This window comes from Callithrix jacchus, chromosome 4 (genome assembly GCF_049354715.1).
Source record: "Callithrix jacchus isolate 240 chromosome 4, calJac240_pri, whole genome shotgun sequence".
Taxonomy (NCBI): domain Eukaryota; kingdom Metazoa; phylum Chordata; class Mammalia; order Primates; family Cebidae; genus Callithrix; species Callithrix jacchus.
The window spans coordinates 80,944,797-80,963,999 of NC_133505.1; the positions used below are offsets into that span (position 1 = coordinate 80,944,797).

The 19,203-nt window shown below is 37.5% G+C and overlaps 1 protein-coding gene across 34 annotated transcripts in view; it reads left to right on the forward strand.

The window, feature by feature from the left end:
- The window catches only part of SENP6 (SUMO specific peptidase 6), a 115,531-nt gene extending 97,117 nt beyond the window's left edge, over positions 1-18,414 (forward strand). For 23 of the 34 annotated variants that reach the window (XM_008994683.5, XM_078369568.1, XM_078369574.1 and 20 more), the window contains 6 exons: positions 4,038-4,462; positions 11,226-11,329; positions 13,018-13,106; positions 16,042-16,110; positions 16,204-16,354; positions 17,889-18,414. In XM_008994683.5, the coding sequence (XP_008992931.3) occupies positions 4,038-4,462; positions 11,226-11,329; positions 13,018-13,106; positions 16,042-16,110; positions 16,204-16,354; positions 17,889-18,098 (1,048 nt within the window). In that variant the 3' untranslated portion in view covers positions 18,099-18,414. The remainder of the gene's footprint in view (positions 1-4,037; positions 4,463-11,225; positions 11,330-13,017; positions 13,107-16,041; positions 16,111-16,203; positions 16,355-17,888) is intronic. The other 11 variants (XM_078369582.1, XM_078369585.1, XM_008994686.5 and 8 more) reach the window with 1 other exon arrangement.
- The last annotated feature ends 789 nt before the right edge of the window (positions 18,415-19,203 follow it).

The following is a 19,203-nucleotide window of genomic DNA, read 5'->3' on the forward strand; positions in this document are numbered from 1 at the left end:
AATCTAGGCTTTCCTTGGGTGATTTGGGGGAACGTCTAAAGTAGTAATGGGTTGCTCAGGTAAAGAAGTAGCATTCACTTACTAATAAGGAAGAATGTTGGCTGTTTTGTGGTTTCCAACTGTGACCTTATATTTTTCTCTGCTTAGACAAATTATGATATGGCCCTCCTTTGTCTCGTTGTATCATGCTTACAGAATACACTTTCCTGGCGTTAGTATTCTATGAGATTGTTTATGTATCATAAGCCTAGCTGTGCCCAGCTAGCTTCTGAATATTTTTTTGACTTTGTAGTAGAGATAGGGGTTTCACTATGTTACTTAGGCTGGTCTTGAACTCTTGGCCTCAAGCCGTCACCCCATCTCAAGCCTCCCAAGTAGCTGGGATGAGCCACTGCTCCTGGCAAAGCTGTATATTTTAAAATTCATATTATCATAGTAAAATTTAAAACTAATTAATTTCTTTATTCTCTTCAAAAGGTTTTGGCTGGGCACGGTGCCTCACGCTTTAATCCTAGCACTTTGGGAGGCCAAAGTGGGCAGATTATATGAGGTCAGGGGTTCCAGATCAACCTGGCCAAGATAGCGAAACCTCATCTCTACTGAAAATACGAAAATTAGCTGGGTGTAGTGGTTCATGCCTCTAATCCCAGCTACTCAGGAGGCTGAGGCAGGAGGATTGCTTGAACCCAGGAGGCAGAGGTTGCAGTGAGCCAAGATTGCACCACTGCTCTCCAGCCTGGGCGGCAGAATGAGACTCAGTCTCAAAAAAAAAAAAAATGATTTCTTGACCAGATACTAATTTGTCACGTAAAGTAACATGTGAGCTACTTACTAGGTGAAAGGGAGGAAAGCCATTTGTCAGAAATGAATTATAAAAATTTTAAATAGAAATATAATTTGATTACACACAATTTAGGGATAGAGACACATCCCTCTTAGTCACTATACCTGTGAATGGAAGTTATCAGTGCTTCCAGTCATTTTGGTGAAAGGTAGAAAATGAACTCTGTAGGAGGTCTCTGCCATTTGTAGATGAAAAAATAGTCTATAAATCAAGAGAGTTTCTTTTTGTTTTTCGCTTTTTTTTTTTGGAAGAGATAAAGCTACAAATATATACTAATTATATTAGATTGGCTGCCATGTATTTGTCATCTATTTTATTTTTATTTTTTTCTGGTGGTACCAATTTTTTTTTCCTTTTCTTTCTTTTCTCAAGATAGGGTCTGTCTCTGTCACCCAGGCTGGAATGCAGTAGTGTGATGTTGGCTTACTGCAGCCTCAACCTCCCAGGCTTAAGTGATCCTCCAACCTTAGCCTCCTGAGTAGCTGGGACTATAGGTGCATGCCAGCACACCCAGCTAATTTTTGTATTTTTTAAAGAGGATGGGGTTTTGCCATGCTACCCAGGCTGGTCTCAAACTCCTCAGCCTAAGCAATCCATCTGCCTTAGCTTCTCAAAGTGCTGGGATTACCGGCATGTGCCATTGTACCCAGTCCTAATTTTTTTCTTAAATTTCTAAGCTGCTTATTAAAAATTATTACAGTACTTGCCAGGAACACAAATTGATGTTTGTATCTAATCCATCTTAAGTGAAATTGCCTGGGGATTTTCTTTTCTTTTGTTTAGTTTTTTTTTAGAGACAGAGTCTCATTCTGTTGCCCAGGCTGGAGTACAGTGGTACAATCATAATTCATGGAAGTTTCAAACTCCTAGCCTTAAAGTGATCCTCCTGCCTCAGCCTCCTGAGTAGCTAGAACTACAGGCATGTGCCACAGGTCCAGCTAATTTTTTGATTTTTTTGTAGAGATGGGGTCTAACTTGGTTGCCCAGACTGGTCTCAGACTTCTGGCCTCAAGCAGTCCTCTCATCTCAGCCTCTCATAGCACCAGGATTACAGGCTTGAGCCACTGTACCTCACCAAAATTGCCTGTGTTAGCCTCTCTTCTGCTGTTAAAATTAATGTAGCAGTTATTATAAGGAATCATAAAAGCAAAACCTTGGCTTAATGGAAGTAATTGTTGGAAGTAATTGTCTGATTCAGCTTTCTCTTCTTAGCCAGGCCAAAAACGATTTTTCCTAGTTTTTAGGTGAGGCAAATTTGTAGCTTATCCATATTGGCATAGTTAAGAAATGTTAAGCTGAAAGAATGAAGAAAACAGACACAAAGAAAAAAAATGTTAAGAACTGTGATAGGCTTAGGTTACAGCTATAGGTTGAGAGTCACTGTATTATACTATATTTCATCAATTTCATTTTATTTATTTTGAGACGGGGTCTCTGTCTCCCAGCTGGAGTGCAGTGGCACCATCTTGGCTCACTACAACCTCCGCCTCCCAAGCTCAAGTGATTCTCCCACCTCTACTCCCTACCCCAGTAGCTTGGACCACAGGCACATGCCACAACACGCAGCTAACTTTTTGTATTTTTGGTAGAGATGGGGTTTTGCCATGTTGCCCAGGCCAGTGTCGAATTCCTGAGCTGAAGCCATCTACCTGTCTCAGCTTCCCAAAGTGTAGGAATTATAGGCGTGAGCCACCGTGCCCGGCCTCATCAATTTTTAACACATTTTTTTCGTATTTCAACACGTCTAAAGTTGAGGTGTGACATACAATTAGCTATGTGTTAGAAATGATGAAATGAAGAGGTTGATGTGTAAGCCTGATGTAAATCCATAGGGTAGTAAAGATTAATGATGAAGAACAGGAGAGAAGCAAGCATTCATCCATCTGGCCTTCACGATACTGAAGATGAAGCCAGCCAGCCTTTATGACCTTTCTACTGGATGCTGTCCGATGAAGAGATAGTGTTGTTTCTTAGCACTACCTTGGGTACTCTAATCTTTTGCAGAAATGTGAGAATGTGGTATAATTTTTAATCCATGCCAAGATAATTTGTTTTTCATCCAGCAAGTATTTAACACCCTCCCATAGGACAGATACTATTGTGTTTGACCAATAAATTCCAACATCTATAGCCTGTCCCTTGTATCCCAACACAACCCTGTGTCTAGCAAAAAATTAATATTGGCCAGGATTGTACAGCTTCTTGCTTGTGTCCTATACTCTACTGTTGGGAACAGTGATACCTGAATTCAGCTGTATCATAAGCAGCTACTTGATAGCTGGAACTCTTTGCTAATACTGAAATTTTTGTAAAGGACTAGATTAGATATGTTATTTCTTTTTAATGTATTAAATTTCAATATAGCATAAGATAAAACATAACATATACATATTTTTGATATTAAGCCTTTCCTATCTTATTAATAACACAGTAAAAGTAAAAAGAACAAAACTGTATATGCAATTCTTAGAAAATATTGAAAATCATATGCTCCAATTAGACTGCTGAAGACAGTTTAATCTTTAAGATGGTTAGTTTTCTATCTTTTTACATAAAGAGAAGACAAATGGGAATGACAAGTTGCAAAGTGACATATTTACCAGATAGAACAATGTTTTTTTTATTCCAAAAACAAGAAAAGGTTCAGGGATTGTTTGCAAAAGTAAATACAGGCTACATAATTTTAACATGAACTGTGTTATTTTTGAATAAACACTATATTCTGTTAATGAATCAGTGATCACATAAAACAATTGTGTTAATTTGAGAATTGAAAAAAATAGGCCTTTTTTTTTCTTTTTTTGAGACAGAGTCTTGCGGAGTACAGTGGTGTGATCTTGGCTCACCACAACCTCCACCTCCTGAGTTCAAGTGATTCTCCTGCCTTAGCCTCTAGAGTAGCTGGAATAACAGGTACACACCACTGTGCCTGGCTAATTTTCATACTTTTAGTAGAGATAGGGTTTCACCATTTTGGCCAGGCTGGTCTTGAACTGACTTCAGGTGATCCACCCACCTTGGCCTCCCAAAGTGCTGGGATTACAGGCTTCAGCCACCGTGCCTAGCCAAAATTAGGCATTCTTAATAAATTCATTGGCAAGAACTTTAGAAAAAACATTTTAATTGATGTGTATTGCCATATATAATAAACTTTTCTAATAACATATTTAGTCATTTCATTTGTTTTTTACAGTGCACACTGGTTTTTGGCTGTTGTTTGTTTCCCTGGTTTGGAAAAACCAAAGTATGAACCTAATCCTCATTACCATGAAAATGCTGTCATACAGAAATGTTCAACTGTAGAGGACAGTTGTATTTCTTCAGCCAGTGAAATGGACAGTTGTTCACAAAACTCTTCTGCCAAGCCTGTAATTAAGAAGATGCTAAACAAAAAACATTGCATAGCTGTAATTGATTCCAATCCTGGGCAGGAAGAAAGTGACCCTCGTTATAAGAGAAACATATGCAGTGTGAAATATAATGTGAAAAAAATAAATCATACTGCGAGTGAAAATGAAGAATTGAATAAAGGAGAATCTACATCCCAGAAAGTTAATGATAGGACTAAAAGTGAGAATGGCCCACAGAATGAAGGTTTAAGTTCCACGCATCATACAGGTACGTATCTAAATATTTTGAAAGAATGAAAAAATTCAGAATAATTTGGATATTTTAATAAACAGGATTAAGTCCAGGCACGGTGGCTCACACCTATAATCCCAGCACTTTGGGAGGCTAAGGCAAGTGGATCATGAGGTCAGGAGATCGAGACTATCCCTGGCTAACATGGTGAAACCTCATCTTCACTAACAATAGAAAAAATTAGCAGGTGTGGTGGCATGTGCCTGTAGTCCCAGCTACTCGGGAGGCTGAGTCAGGAGAATCACTTGAACCCAGGAGGCAGATGTTGTAGTAAGCTGAGATTGTGCCGCTGTACCCCAGCCTGGGCGAGACGGCGAGACTCCATCTCAAAAAAAAAATAAACAGGATTAAGATCCTGTTTGTAAAAAAAATCGGATTAATGGGTGGATGTGGTGGCTCATCCTTATAATCCAAAGACTTTTTGGGAGGCCAAGGCAGGAGGATCTCTTGAGGCCAGGAGTTTGAGACCAGCCTGGGCAACATAGCGATACACCATCTGTAAAAAAATAAGTAAAAAGAAAATATTTAAAGAATTTACTTATAGTAACATAACTTTTAATTTATACTGAGGTATAATTATAATAACATTTACTCATTTTAGGAGTGTAGCTTAATGAGCTTTGATAAATGTATATATACGGTCATGTAATCACTACCGCAATCAAAATTGAGAATATGGCCAGGGCACAGTGACTCCTGTCTATAATTCCAACAATTTGAGGGGCCAAGATGGGCAGATCACTTGAGCTTAGAAATTTGAAACCAGTCTGGGCAACATGGTGAAACCCTGTCTCTATCAAAAATACAAAAACTTAGACATAGTGCTTCAGATCTGTGGTCCCAGCTACTTTGGAGGCTGAAGAGGGAGGATCGCTTGAGCTCATGGGGCTGAGGTTGCAGTGAGTGGAGATAACACCACTGCACTCCAGCCTGGGTTTCAGAGTGAAACCCCATCTCAAAAGAAAAAACAAAAAATTGAGAACTGTTTCATCACTCCAAAAAAACAATCCGCTTATGCCCTTTTTGTAGCTTGTCTCTTCTGTCACCCCCAGAGTGGAATTTTGAAGTTATAGTACAAGGTTTACATTTTCCGTTTATTGGAACTTCGATTTATTTTTATTTCATAGGAAATTTACAGCATTCAGCCTTAACAGTAGTTGTGCAGACTGGGCATGGTGGCTCACACTTGTAATCCCAGCACTTTAGGAGGCTGAGGTGGGTGGATCACTAGGTCAGGAGTTTGAGACCAGCTTGGCCAACATGGTGAAACCCCATCTCTATTAAAAATACAAAAATTAGCCAGGTGTGATGGTGCATGCCTATAATCCCAGCTACTAGGAGGCTGAGGTGGGAGAATTGCTTGAACCCAGGAGACAGAAGTTGCACTGAGCTGAGATCATGCCACTGCATTCCAGCCTGAGCAACAGAGCAAGACTATGTCAGAACTATAAAAAAAAAAAAAAAAAAAAAAAACAGTAGTTGTACAGTCTTAGACATATGAGACAAATTAGACCTGAGTTTACATGTTAGTAAATTGAGATCAAATGGACCAAGGCAGAAATGAAAGCTTCCTCTTCAAAATAGTTTTGTACATTCCAATGAAAGCTTGGTTCTTCATTCCTCACTCTCCTTCACTGTTTTCAGTGGAAAGAGGCACTGGTCCCAATCGTTGCTTGTTTAAATCGGTCTTCAGCCCTAATACATGGATTTTTGTCCTTGAGTCAGTTCCATAATTGTGGAGCCTGTTAAAGAAATCTAGTTTCTATTTAAATTCTTAAATTTGATATCAAGTCAGTTGTATAATTTCCTCCCCAACCTACAAGTAAAATAGTCCTCTCTATAAAAACCCTTAACAGGCCGATTGCAATGGCTCATTCATGCCTGTAATCTCAGCACTTTGGGAGGCCGAGGAGGGCAGATACCAAGGTCAGCAGTTCGAGACCAGCCTGGCCAACATGGTGAAACCCTGTCTCTAGTAAAAATGTAGAAATTAGCTGGGCATGGTGGCGGGTGCCTGTAATCCCATAATCCCAGCCACTTGGGTGGCTGAAGCAGAATTGCTTGAAACCAGGAGGCAGAGGTTGCAGTGAGCCGAGATCGTGCCATTGTACTCCAGCCTGGGGGACAAAAGCAAGATGTCTCAAAAAAAAAAAAAAAAAAAAAAAAAACCATAACATGCTATAAGGTGTGCCTTGCAAACTTCTTAAAAACTATGAATAGATATAATACATTTTTCTTCTTTTTTTTTTCTAACACCTTGGTCATAGAACTAATAAATTTTTTCTGGATGAAAAATATTGGTATAGGATATAGAATTAACTATGTGATTCAGAAAGAACCTACCAAAAATTGCAAATTCTGGATATACTCTTGGTACTTATACCAGATTGTATTATTTTAGTGAGTCAGAAAGCTATGGTTGAGCCTTTTTTTTTTGGAGACAGAATCACCCAGTCTAGAGTGCAGTGGCGTAATCTTGGCTCACTGCAGCCTCTGCCTCCTGGGTTCAAGCAATTCTCTTCTCTTGCATCAGCCTCCCTTGTAGCTGGGATACAGGTGCATGCCACCTTGCCTGGCCTGTTTAGCTCTTATAAGAAATCTCCTAAGCAGGAAAATCTAGAATAGATTAGTGGCTGCTTGGGGCTTTTGGAGTGGGCAGGTGAAGTGGATGGGAATGTAGGAAGAAAGTGACAGCCAAATGGTATGGGGTTTCTTTTTGAGATAATGAAAAGGTTTAAAAATTGGTTGTGATGTTGGCTGTGCATATACTAAAAACTGTTAGATTGTATACTTTAAATGGGTGTATATGGTATGTGAATTAAATTTTAGTATGGCTATATTTTTTAAGTCTTCTTTTCGCCAGTAATCTTACATACTTCCATGTGAATTCAAATAAGTGAATTAAGTGCTTGACTTAAAGCAATGGGACAAAAGCCTAGGGCTTTATATACACAAACTCCAGAGCTTTCTAGTGCCCTTTACTACAAATTAATTTTCTCCTCAAGTAACAGCTAAATTTGAGTAAGTAGCTTCAAAAATCCTAATGGAGACCAGAGCCAAAAATAATTTTTTCATGTAGTTTGCCTTCTTAGTACTTGTTTATCCCGTTTACTCATTTTTAAATTATAGTTTGTACATTTTGTTTTGTTTTTAGTACGTGTATACCATATCAGCTATTTCTTCTTCAGAACAAATGTTTCACAAAAAATTACATGTAGTGATTTCACATATAGTCAACAAGTGTTGATGCTTATGTCAGATAACATGCTGTAGTAAATAAGTGGAAATTAGGGTTTTACACTCAACTAGGGAAATAATGTGTGGAATCACTACTTTCACTTGCTGTTTTTTCACTTGGCACAATATGAAATAGTTGGTTTACCATGGTTCATGAAAAATGTGTACGCTGCCGGGTGCGGTGGCTCAAGCCTGTAATCCCAGCACTTTGGGAGGCCGAGGCGGGTGGATCACGAGGTCAAGAGATCAAGACCATCCTGGTCAACATGGTGAAACCCCGTCTCTACTGAAAATACAAAGAAAAATTAGCTGGGCATGGTGGTGTGTGCCTGTAATCCCAGCTACACAGGAGGCTGAGGCAGGAGAATTGCCTGAACCCAGGAGGCGGAGGTTGCGTTGAGCCAAGATCAAGCCATTGCACTCCAGCCTGGGTAGCAAGAGTGAAACTCCGTCTCAAAAAGAAAAAATACAAGAAATTAGCTGGGCATGGTGGCGCGTGCCTGTAATCCCAGCTACTCAGGAGGCTGAGGCAGGAGAATTGCCTGAACCCAGGAGGCGGAGATTGCGGTGAGCCGAGATCATGCCATTGCACTCTAGCCTGGGTAACAAGAGCGAAACTCTGTCTCGGAGAAAAAAAAAAGAAAAAAAAAAACTAGAGTGCGCTTAACTCTAGAATTACACTCAGCATCCCCACATGGTCTCATTATATAAGAAGTTCTTGAACTGACGCTGATTTAGAAAACCACTGATCAAGTCATCATCTCTCAGTTCATGCCAGGTCATTTGTTTATAGAGGGAATTGACTGCATCATTTAAGTTATTTTTCTCTTGGTTTTGAAAGACATTTGTAGTTTAGTTTGTGTGAGGCAGATATTCATATGACCGCAGTTTACATCGATAATAATGATTTGCTGCTAGAAATATCCTGATTGTAAATGACTAATTCTGAATTGTGTGACGATTTTGGACAAATTTTATTGAAATACAGGTGTTTTAGCTTTAAATAGGCTTAAAAATACAGATTTTTGGAAAAAATAAATTGAAGAGATCTTTTTTTTTTTTGGAGACAGGGTCTCACTCTGTTGTCCAGACTGGAATGCAGTGGCACAATCATAGATCACTGAATCCTCTACCCGCTGGACTCAAGCAGTCCTCCCAACTCAACCTCCTGAGTAGATAGGACTAACCAGGCATGTGCCACCTGCCTGGCAAAATTTATTTTCTGTAGAGACAGGGTCTCCCTATGTTGCTCAGACTGGTCTCAAACTTAGCGTTCAAGCAGTCATCTCATCTCAGCCTCCCAGAGTGTTGGGTTTACAGATGTGAGCCACCATGCTCAGCCCATAATGCTTTCTTTTTGGTTGTGGCAGATATTTGTTCTTTTTTGAGACAGTCTCACTTTCATGAAAGTTAAGAGTGCAGCAATACAATCACAGTTCACTGCAGCCTCAACCTCCCATGCTCAAGTGATCCTCCCACTTCAGCTTCCTGAGTAACTGGGACCACCCATGCATACCACTACACCTGACTAATTTTTTATTTTTTTGTAGAGACAGTGTCTCACTGTGTCACCCAGGTGATCCTTCTGGACTCAAGTGATTCTCCTGCCTGAGCCTCCCAAAGTGCTAGGATTACAGGTGCTAGGCCACTGTGTCCGGCCCCATAGTGCTTTATTGGTTATTTTAAATAGTATGCTTCTGAACACAACAGTTAGATCTATATATCTTTTTTTTTTCTTTTCTTTTCTTTTTTTTTTTTGAGACAGTCTTGCTTTGTCATTCAGGCTGGAGTGCAGTGGCATGATCTCGGCTCTCTGCAACCTCCATTTCCCAGGTTCAAGCAATTCTCCTGTCTCAGTCTCCCGATTAGCTGAGATTACTGGTGGATGCCACCATGCCTGGCTAGTTTTTGTGTTTTTAGTAGAGACAAGTTTTCACCGTGTTAGCCAAGTTGGATTATATATCTTTTCAGAAATGCATTTTGCTTCCTTTTCATCCCATATTGTTTATATTACTTTCTTAATACCTTTTTAGTAACTTATACCAAAGTAAATTTTATCCTAAATTTTATCCTTTTAGGTCTATAATACCTAAAAGTCATGCTTTTTAAATTTTTGAAAGAAAAATAAATAAATAAAAATTAGTTGGGCATAGTGGTGTGCACCTGTAATCCCAGCATTCTGGGAGGCCAAAGCAGGAGGATGGCTTAAGCCTAGGAGTTTAAGGTTACAGTGAGTTATGATTGCATCACTGGACTTCAGGCATGGCAAAAGAGTGAAAGAAATCCTGTCTCTTAAAAATCAAAAAATATGAGGCCAGGCACCGTGGCTCACACCTATAATTCCAACATTTCGGGAGACAAAGGCAGGTGGATCACTTGAGGCCAGGAGTTCAAGATGAGCCTGGTCAACATGGCAAAACCCCATCTACTAAAAATACAAACATGTCAGGCATGGTGGTGTGCACCTATAATCCCAGCTATTCAGTAGGCTGAGGCAGGAGAATCACTTGAACCCGGGAGGCAGAGGTTTCAGTGAGCCGAGATTATGCTACTGCGCTCTCCAGCCTGGGTTACAGAGCAGGACTCTGTGTCAAAAAATAAAAATTTTTAAAAAGTAAGTAAAATAAAATAACATTTTGAAATGGTAGTAAATCCTAAATTTCTTTGAAATATGTTGTGATTAGCTTCTTTCAGCAAAATAATTGATTCATATTTGTCTAAAAACAAACCTATTACTCGTAGTTAATGTTCATTTTTGTCCTGAATTATGTAATTTTCCATATTTTTGAAATTTTAATTATAAAATTATGCAGTTGCAGTTTCGTTTATGTTCTATGATTTGCTGTTTCTGTTATTAGATGCTCAGACAGTCATAGCTTTCATTACTAAAGATACCTGATGGCTGGGCGTGGTGGCTCATGCCTATAATCCCAGCACTTTGGGAGGCCGAGGCGGGCAGATCACCTATCACCTGAGGTCAGAAATTTGAGATGAGCCTGGCCAACATGGTAAAACCCCGTCTCTACTAAAAATACAAAAATTAGCTGAGCGTGGGGGTGGGTACTCGTAGTCCCACCTATTCGGGAGGCTGAGGCAGGAGAATCACTTGAAGCCAAGAGGCGGAGGTTGCAGTGAGTCAAGATCACGCCATTGCACTCTAGACTGAGTGACAAGAGCGAAACTCCATCTCAAAAAAAAACCTTTTAAAGATAAAAAGTATTTGTTTACATATATACATATTTGTATGTATTTAAGTATATATATAATCACAGCTGATACCTAGTTTTTAAATTTTAATGAATTTAAGCATCTGAGTAGCAGAAACAACTGTAATTGACATGTCAGTCCAGGTTTTTAAAGTAACTCACCTTATGCTTTTAATATTATACACTAAGGCAGATTTTGTTTCCTTGACTACTATATTGTTAATTAATTTCAGCCTTATATACTATGAGTGATAGACATGGCCTTTTTTATTATGAGATGTTTCTTATTGATACAGATGGCTTAAGCAAAATCAGACTAAACTATGGTGATGAATCAACTGAAGGTGGTAAAATGCTTGAAGATGAACTCATCGACTTCTCAGAGGATCAGGATAACCAGGTAAAACTTAATACTTGGCAAAAAGTTCTAATGTTTTATCTAATTACAAGTTTTTCTTGCTGAACATAGTGGCGCACACCTATAGTCCCAGTGACTTGGGAGGCTAAGGCAGGAAGATCTCGTAAGCCTAGGAGTTTGAGTTCAGCCTGGCTGGGCAACATAGGAAACTCCATCTCTTTAAAAAAAAAAGGAAAGAAAGAAAAAATTTTCCTTCATAAAGTCTTGTAAAGCAATTTCTTCGACTAGTAATTTATCATGGCTTCTGAATTTGGATCATGTCTTAAAAAACAAATTCGGCTTTCAAGTCAGAAGTTGCCAGGATAAATGTTTTCACGATGTTGTTGCTGCTGCTGTGGTGGTGTGGACTGAACTTTAACGTAATGCTAATTATCCCACCCTAACTCAGCTACCACCAACACTACTCACCTTTCTCTTTCAAAGCATTTATGGGCCATACTTAACCTTTAATCTGACTTGACATTCAAGAAGCAAATGTTTAAACCTTCAATATGTGGTATATAGGTACCAAAAAAATTAATAGCATTTTCCCATTTTGCCAGTATTTTTTTTTCTCCTGTCTGATTTATATGTCATGGCAGAAGCAGATAATATTTAGTTAAAGTTAACATAGATGAATTCTGACTTTTCCTTAGATTCTCATTTGCCCTAATAAACAGTATTAATACCAAAAATAAAGTATATCTGTGAATAAACTTTATTTTTTAGCTACACTTAAAGAGGATTTTATATTGAGAAAAGTTAATAAGAATTCTACACCATACCATTTGGTTAATTCTCTGACCTTTCATTAGTTATTAGGACATACTGAGTTGTACAGTAGTGAAGATGGCTTTATACTGTATCTTTCCTTTTTGTTTAATCTTCTGTGAACAAAAGGCATTTTATGATAGCTTTTGGTTTACAACATATGGCAGCTATATATAGCTTTTCAATCCAACATATATAGGAATTACATTCATGATTTATAATGAGCACTTGTTCTTAGGCACTTTTGGTTATAGCAGTTAACCTATGATGTGAACAAGCTAATGTAACTATGCTTTATTATTACTGTTATTCCTACTTTAGGTTATTACATTCATAAAGTTGCCAGAAGTTTTCTCAAAGAACAACAGTGACCAAAAAAACCCTTGTTTATTTTACATTCAAGAAAATCTACAGAATAAGGACACAATGTCCTTAAGTTAGCTTCTCACAAGAGAGATGGATATATGAGTTTCTTAAGAAAAACAGTGTTTCCAAAAACCCTTTAAATATTTCTAATATGAAAACATTATTCATGTAAAATAATATGGGTTATTTATATCCTATTGTGAAACAGCTGTCTTAGCCAGCAAACTAAATTTTTGTAGAAATAAACTAAAATCAGAGCAGTAATATTTGATGGGAGAAGAATCAGTCATGATATATTCAGCCTTAAAGATTTATTCTAGAGTGAGTAAATGTAACAATTTGTTACAAATTTTGATAGTTTCTTTCCCTTAAAATATCAGTATTTTGGCATTAGATAATTGGAATTAAGTAACATACCCCATCTCTAGTGTCTAATCACCTAGAGAAAAAATTTTGACATTCATCATAAATATTTTTATCTTCAGTGTGCTATTTTGTTAGGCTATTATTTAGATTATATATTTTCAATATTAACAGTAGGCTGTCTTTTATAGGATGATAGCAGTGATGATGGATTCCTTGCTGATGACAACTGCAATTCAGAGATAGGACAGTGGCATTTAAAGCCTGCTATCTGTAAACAGTAAGCATTAACTATATCTTGCAAACTGCATAATTTTTATTTAAGTATGCTCATAAAATAAAACATAACAGGACAGTTTTTATTTAAACAAATACTTAAGCAAAACTCATAAATGCTGTCAGGTTGAGTGAGGAAACTTGCATGCTATCCAGGGATTAAAATGGGAAGAATGGATAATCATTTCAGTCCTCCATTTGCCAGTTTCCCCAGTCTCTGTGTGCACATGTGCACACACAAGTGTTTTGTTGTGTTTATCTTTGTAAATTTTTTATCTTTTGTTTTGTTTTGAGACAGTGGAGTGCAGTGGTGTGATCTCAGCTTACCGCATCCTTTGTCTCCCTGTTAAAGTGATTCTCATGCCTCAGCTTCTGAAGTAGCTGGGACTGCAGGTGTGTGCCACCATGCCTGGCTAAGCTTTATATTTTTAGTAGAGATCAGGTTTTGCCATGTTGGCCAGACTGGTCTCAAACTCCTGGCCTCAAGTAAACCACCTGCCTCAGCCTTCCAAAGTGCTGGGATTACAAGTGCAACCCACCGTGCCTGGCCACAACTTTGGATAGTGAACCACTATTCATTTTTATTAACAGTGTTTAGGAGCAGAAATCACTATATATCAAAACAGTAATATGAGGTTGGAGTTTACACTGATTCCTTAGCTACTTTATGAAGGTTGTGGAGTAACCAAAGGCAGACATAAGAGACATGTTCCATCCAGCTGAAAACTCCAAATAAGAGTGAGTCAGTTTTGGTTTTCAGAAGTACATGTTTCTTCTGAGGTCACTCCAGAGATGCGAAACTGCTTAGGTTTAATCTCTTTTGACTTTTTTTAATAGAAAATTGTTGACAAACTCCATTAAGACACTTTGAAAATGAAGCATCATTTCATAGGAAAATAGAGACTCGGATAGTTAAAGAATCTGCTCTTGGCCGGGCGTGGTGGCTCACGCCTGTAATCCTAGCACTTTGGGAGGCTGAGGCAGGCAGATCATGAGGTCAAGAGATCGAGACCATCCCCCATACCTACTAAAAACACAAAAACTAGCTGGGTGTGGTGGCAAGCACCTATAGTCCCAGCTACTCGGGAGGCTGAGGCAGGAGAATTGCTTGAACCCAGGAGGTGGGGTTGCAGTGAGCTGAGATCGAGCCACTGTACTCCAGCCTGGCAACAGAGCTAGACTCTGACTCAAACAAACAAAAAGAAACAGTATGCTCCAAACTTTGTAAAATGTTTGCAGGAAGAACCTAGATAACTTCCAGACACAGTGGGTCACACTTCTTTTTTTTTTTTTTTTTTTTTTGAGAAAAAGTTTCGGTCTTGTTACCCAGGCTGGAGTGTTCGGCTCACCGCAACCTCCGCCTCCTGGGTTCAGGCAATTCTCCTGCCTCAGCCTCCTGAGTAGCTGGGATTACAGGCACGCGCCACCATGCCCAGCTAATTTTTTTGTATTTTTAGTAGAGACGGGGTTTCACCATGTTGACCAGGATGGTCTTGATCTCTTGACCTCGTGATCCACGCGCCTCAGCCTCCCAAAGTGCTGGGATTACACACACTTCTAATTCTAGCACTTTTGAAGACCAAGGAAGGAGGAGCACTTGAGGCCAGGAGTTCAAGACCAGCTTGGGCAACACAGTGAGACCCCATTTCTGCAGAAAGTAAAAGGAAAAAGAAAGGCCAGGCATAGTGACTCCCAGCACTTTGGGAGGCCGAGGCAGGCAGATAACCTCAGGTCAGGAGTTTTAGACCAGGCTGACCAACATGGAAGAACCCTGTCTCTAATAAAAATACAAAACTAGCTGGGCGTGGTAGCGCATGCTTGTAATCCCAGCTACTTGGAAAGCTGATGCAGGAGAATCACTTGAACCCAGGAGGCAGAGGTTGTGGTGAGCCGAGATCTTGCCATTGCACTCCAGCCTGAGCAACAAGATCAAAACTCTGTCTCAAAAAAAAAAAAAAAAAAAGCCAAGTGTGGTGACTAAAAAAGAACCTAGTTTTTTTTAATATTTAAGGACTTTGAGCTCTACATTAGACTTCTTTGAGTTTACAACATAACTTCACAGAATTAAAATGTTGAAAGTTAAATCTTCAGCTGTCAACATTTATATAGAGAGTTTATATAAATGTTTATATATATATAAAACATATATATAGTTCTGAAGTGGAATCTTGAAAAAACATTTTAAACTAATTATTTTATGTGATGATTACCTGTTTTGTTATCTATAATAAGTTTTAGTTAAAAATAAGATTTTTGGCTGGGCAAGGTAGCTCATGCCTATAATCCCAGCACTTTGGGAGGCTGAGTCAGGCAGATAGTTTCAGCCCAGGAGTTCTATACCAGCCTGGGAAGCATGGAAAAACCCCATCTCTACAAAAAAATACAAAAATGAGCTGATTGTGGTCACACCTGCCTGTGGTCCCAACTCCTCAGGGGGCTGAGGTGGGAGGATCACCTGTGCTCAGGACATTGAGGCTGCAGTGAGCCATTTTTATGCCACTGCACATGGTGACAGAGTGAGACCCTGTCTAAAAAAAATGGGCCGGGGTGGGAAGATTATTTTCTTTCTACTTTTTCATGGCCCTTCTTTTGTTGATGTAGAATATCAGGATGTTCAAATTTTTAGAATTGTTTTGACTTTTCACAAATTTTGAAGTACTTTTGGAAACCAACTATGGAATTTTAGTATTAAATATTTATAGCTAAGATATGGTTAATATTCTATAATTCAATATTTAATATATCCACAGATATTTAAGTATTATTATAAAGTTCACATGTGTCTATAAAGTTCATTTATTTTCCCTCAGTAGTACTGAGTCATACAAAAGGGATTTTGAAGGTTTTAAATTTGATTGTTTATAACATGCCACTTTTAATCCTTTTATGCCTTTGTAATATTATGAAGTATTCAACTTTTGGTCATTTTTACCCTGCAGACCTTGTATCCTACTTATGGACTCACTCCGAGGCCCTTCTCGGTCAAATGTTGTCAAAATTTTAAGAGAGTAAGTTTACACTTGATTTCGTATTCTGATGGTGATGAAGAACTATGTATTTATATATATATGTGTATTCTTAACATATATAAATTATTGCAGGTATTTAGAAGTGGAATGGGAAGTTAAAAAAGGAAGCAAAAGAAGTTTTTCCAAAGATGTTATGAAGGGCTCTAATCCAAAAGTACCACAGCAAAACAACTTCAGTGACTGTGGTGTATACGTATTGCAGTATGTGGAGAGCTTTTTTGAGGTGGGTTTCAATTTGTTGGATCTGATATAATAAATAATAAAATAGTTCATTTGAGTTTACCTTAGTAAAAAACACGATAAGCAAATATTTTAAAGAGTTTTAAAATTATCATTTCAAAAATTATTCCATCTTCTAAATGGAAGAACTTTCATGGCATTTTAAAAATAGTATATTTCATTATTTTAAAAAATAGTATATTTACATTCTTCAAATCCAAGGCTTGTTGAGTTCATTCTATCACTGAACAATCAACCTGCCCTCTCTACTGCCTCTTTCCACCTTAAGAAATCTCTCCCATGATTCATACTACTGCTTTTACCCTCTTTTTTCCTCTTCATAGTTACATTTCTTCAGAAGTGTTTATATTCACTCCCTAATTCTACGGATTCTACTTCTCAAATCTCTAAAATCCAGTATCCTTACCTTTATGTTAAAATTGCTTTTGACCTCTCAACACTTTTTGACACTGTGACCATTTTTCCCTCACTCTCTTGCTTTGACTTCAGAGGTACAGTACCACACATACCTCTCTTGGATATTCTTTACAGTGATATTGACTTCTTCCATCTTCATCTACCATATAGTGGATGACCACTAGGTTCTGTGAATTGCATCACTTAATGTCAAATAGGTTTATTATTTTATCCTCAAGTGTCACTATTCTGAACTGCTATACCAATCTCTAACAGATTCCTATGCCTCCTGCCTTCTGTTTTTCACAGTTTTCCAAAAACGTAAATCTAATCCTGTTACTTTCCTACTTTAAATTTTATATAGTGGCTTCCTATTGCTGTTGATTTACAGACCAAAATCTTTCTCGTGATCTCATCCCCTATTTAAGCTTCTAGCCTCATTTTCCCACCATTTTCACTCTAGCATTTAATACATCAGCCACCTGAACACCATTGTTTCGTGTTCTTTCTTGCCCCTAGGCCTTGATTCATATTTCCTTACCTGGAATACTCTTTTATTGCTTCTGTCATACCTTGGGTATCTAACATCTATTCATTCTTCAGGTCTTAGCCTAAACATCACTTCCTCTTGGAATTGCAATAAACTCCCAGATAAGAATTTTCACAGTATTCTATACTTCTGTCATAATACTTGTCATATTCCTGGTTTCAATTGTTGAATTCCCTTTCTAAACTGGAGCTGGCAAACATTTTAATAAAAGTAGTAAATATGTTGGGCTTTGCAACTTATACAATCTCTGTTGCCTTTTAGTTCTGCTTTTGCCTAGTGAAAGCATCTGCAGACTGTATGTAAATGAATTAGTTTGGCTGTGTTTCAATAAAACTTTATACAAAAACAGGCAGTGGGCAGAATTTGGTCCACTGGCAACAGTTTGCCAAACCCTGATCTAGACTATAAGATCTGTGACAGAAACTGTGTCTTATATCTCCAGTACCTAGCACAGTGTAATACACAAATACATACTAAATGAGTTGTTGGGTTTTCTTATTTTTAATTTTGGAATCTTTCTGTGATTGAAACAAACAGTTTTCTAATATGCATTTAATTATTTTATTTTCAGAATCCAATTCTCAATTTTGAACTACCTATGAATTTGGCAAACTGGTTTCCTCCACCAAGAATGAGAACAAAAAGAGAAGAAATCCGAAACATAATTCTGAAGCTGCAGGAAGATCAGAGCAAAGAGAAAAAAAAACATAAGGACACTTACTCTACAGAAGCACCTTTAGGCGAAGGAACAGAACAATATGTCAATAGTATCTCAGATTGACCATTTCTGTTACTTATCAGTTCTGCCTTCAGAAACTAAATGACTTTCAAGTTTGGGTATAGACAATAAAGAACTGAAGTGCTTACTACTCAGTGATTTAGAAATTTTGATGCTTGTATAAATGTCATATAATTAATTTCCAAAGGAGTATGTATTAAGTAAAAGTCTGTAAATATGTTAATGAGGCCAATTTTTCCAGCATTTATAATTATTTTTTTTCACTTCTTAGGAAGTTTTTGTTATGTATTTTCTGTTCATAGTACCTAAAATTGCAACTTCTAAACACAAATAAAGAGAAAATATTTATAGGAGGAAATGATTAATTTGATATTCTTTAGTGAACTTGTTTAATTTCTCAGTGGGTGTGACATATTTTATGGGATCTTCAAATATCTATGGCAATATTTTGACCCTTTACATTTGTTCTAAAATAAGCCAAAACGTGAAAATAATATTAAATCTAAGATACTTTGAACTAAGCATCTTTATATGCTTACATAACAGGAAAAAAGTAACAGCTTTTCAATTCATACACTCCCTTGTGTTTAGTGAACCCAAGAAATGTAATAAATATTTATAATTTTACACAAATATTTAAGAAGCAGTATTAAGAGCAATTCAAAAATGTAAACTTATACTACTAAAAAATATTCTTGCGTATGTTATCATGAAATACATTTTTGAAAACGTCAAAGACTCGGGTTAAAACTATTTTGGTAAGTACAGCTTGAATTTCAAATATCCCATGTTACCTTTCTATATTATAGCTGAAAGTATGCTACACTCTGTGTCATATTGTTAATTGATAGCATTTTTATTCTGCCTAAACACAGGAATTTAAATAGGAACTTACTATATTTTGTAAAGCTTTTGCTATTTTTTCATTGCTCATTTTGTTCTTGTCCTTTTGATAAAGTATCAGACTTTTGCTTCAGTGTAAGTTATTTTTTACATGTAAAAGTACTGTATTCAACCAATTGCATAATACAGCAAAAATCTTTGAATTGCTCTTTAAAAGTACTAAAATTTGATGGTTCCAGTGACAGATTTACAGCACAAATAGGGATCTTACATATATCTGCAGAAATGTCATTGTTTTCAAATG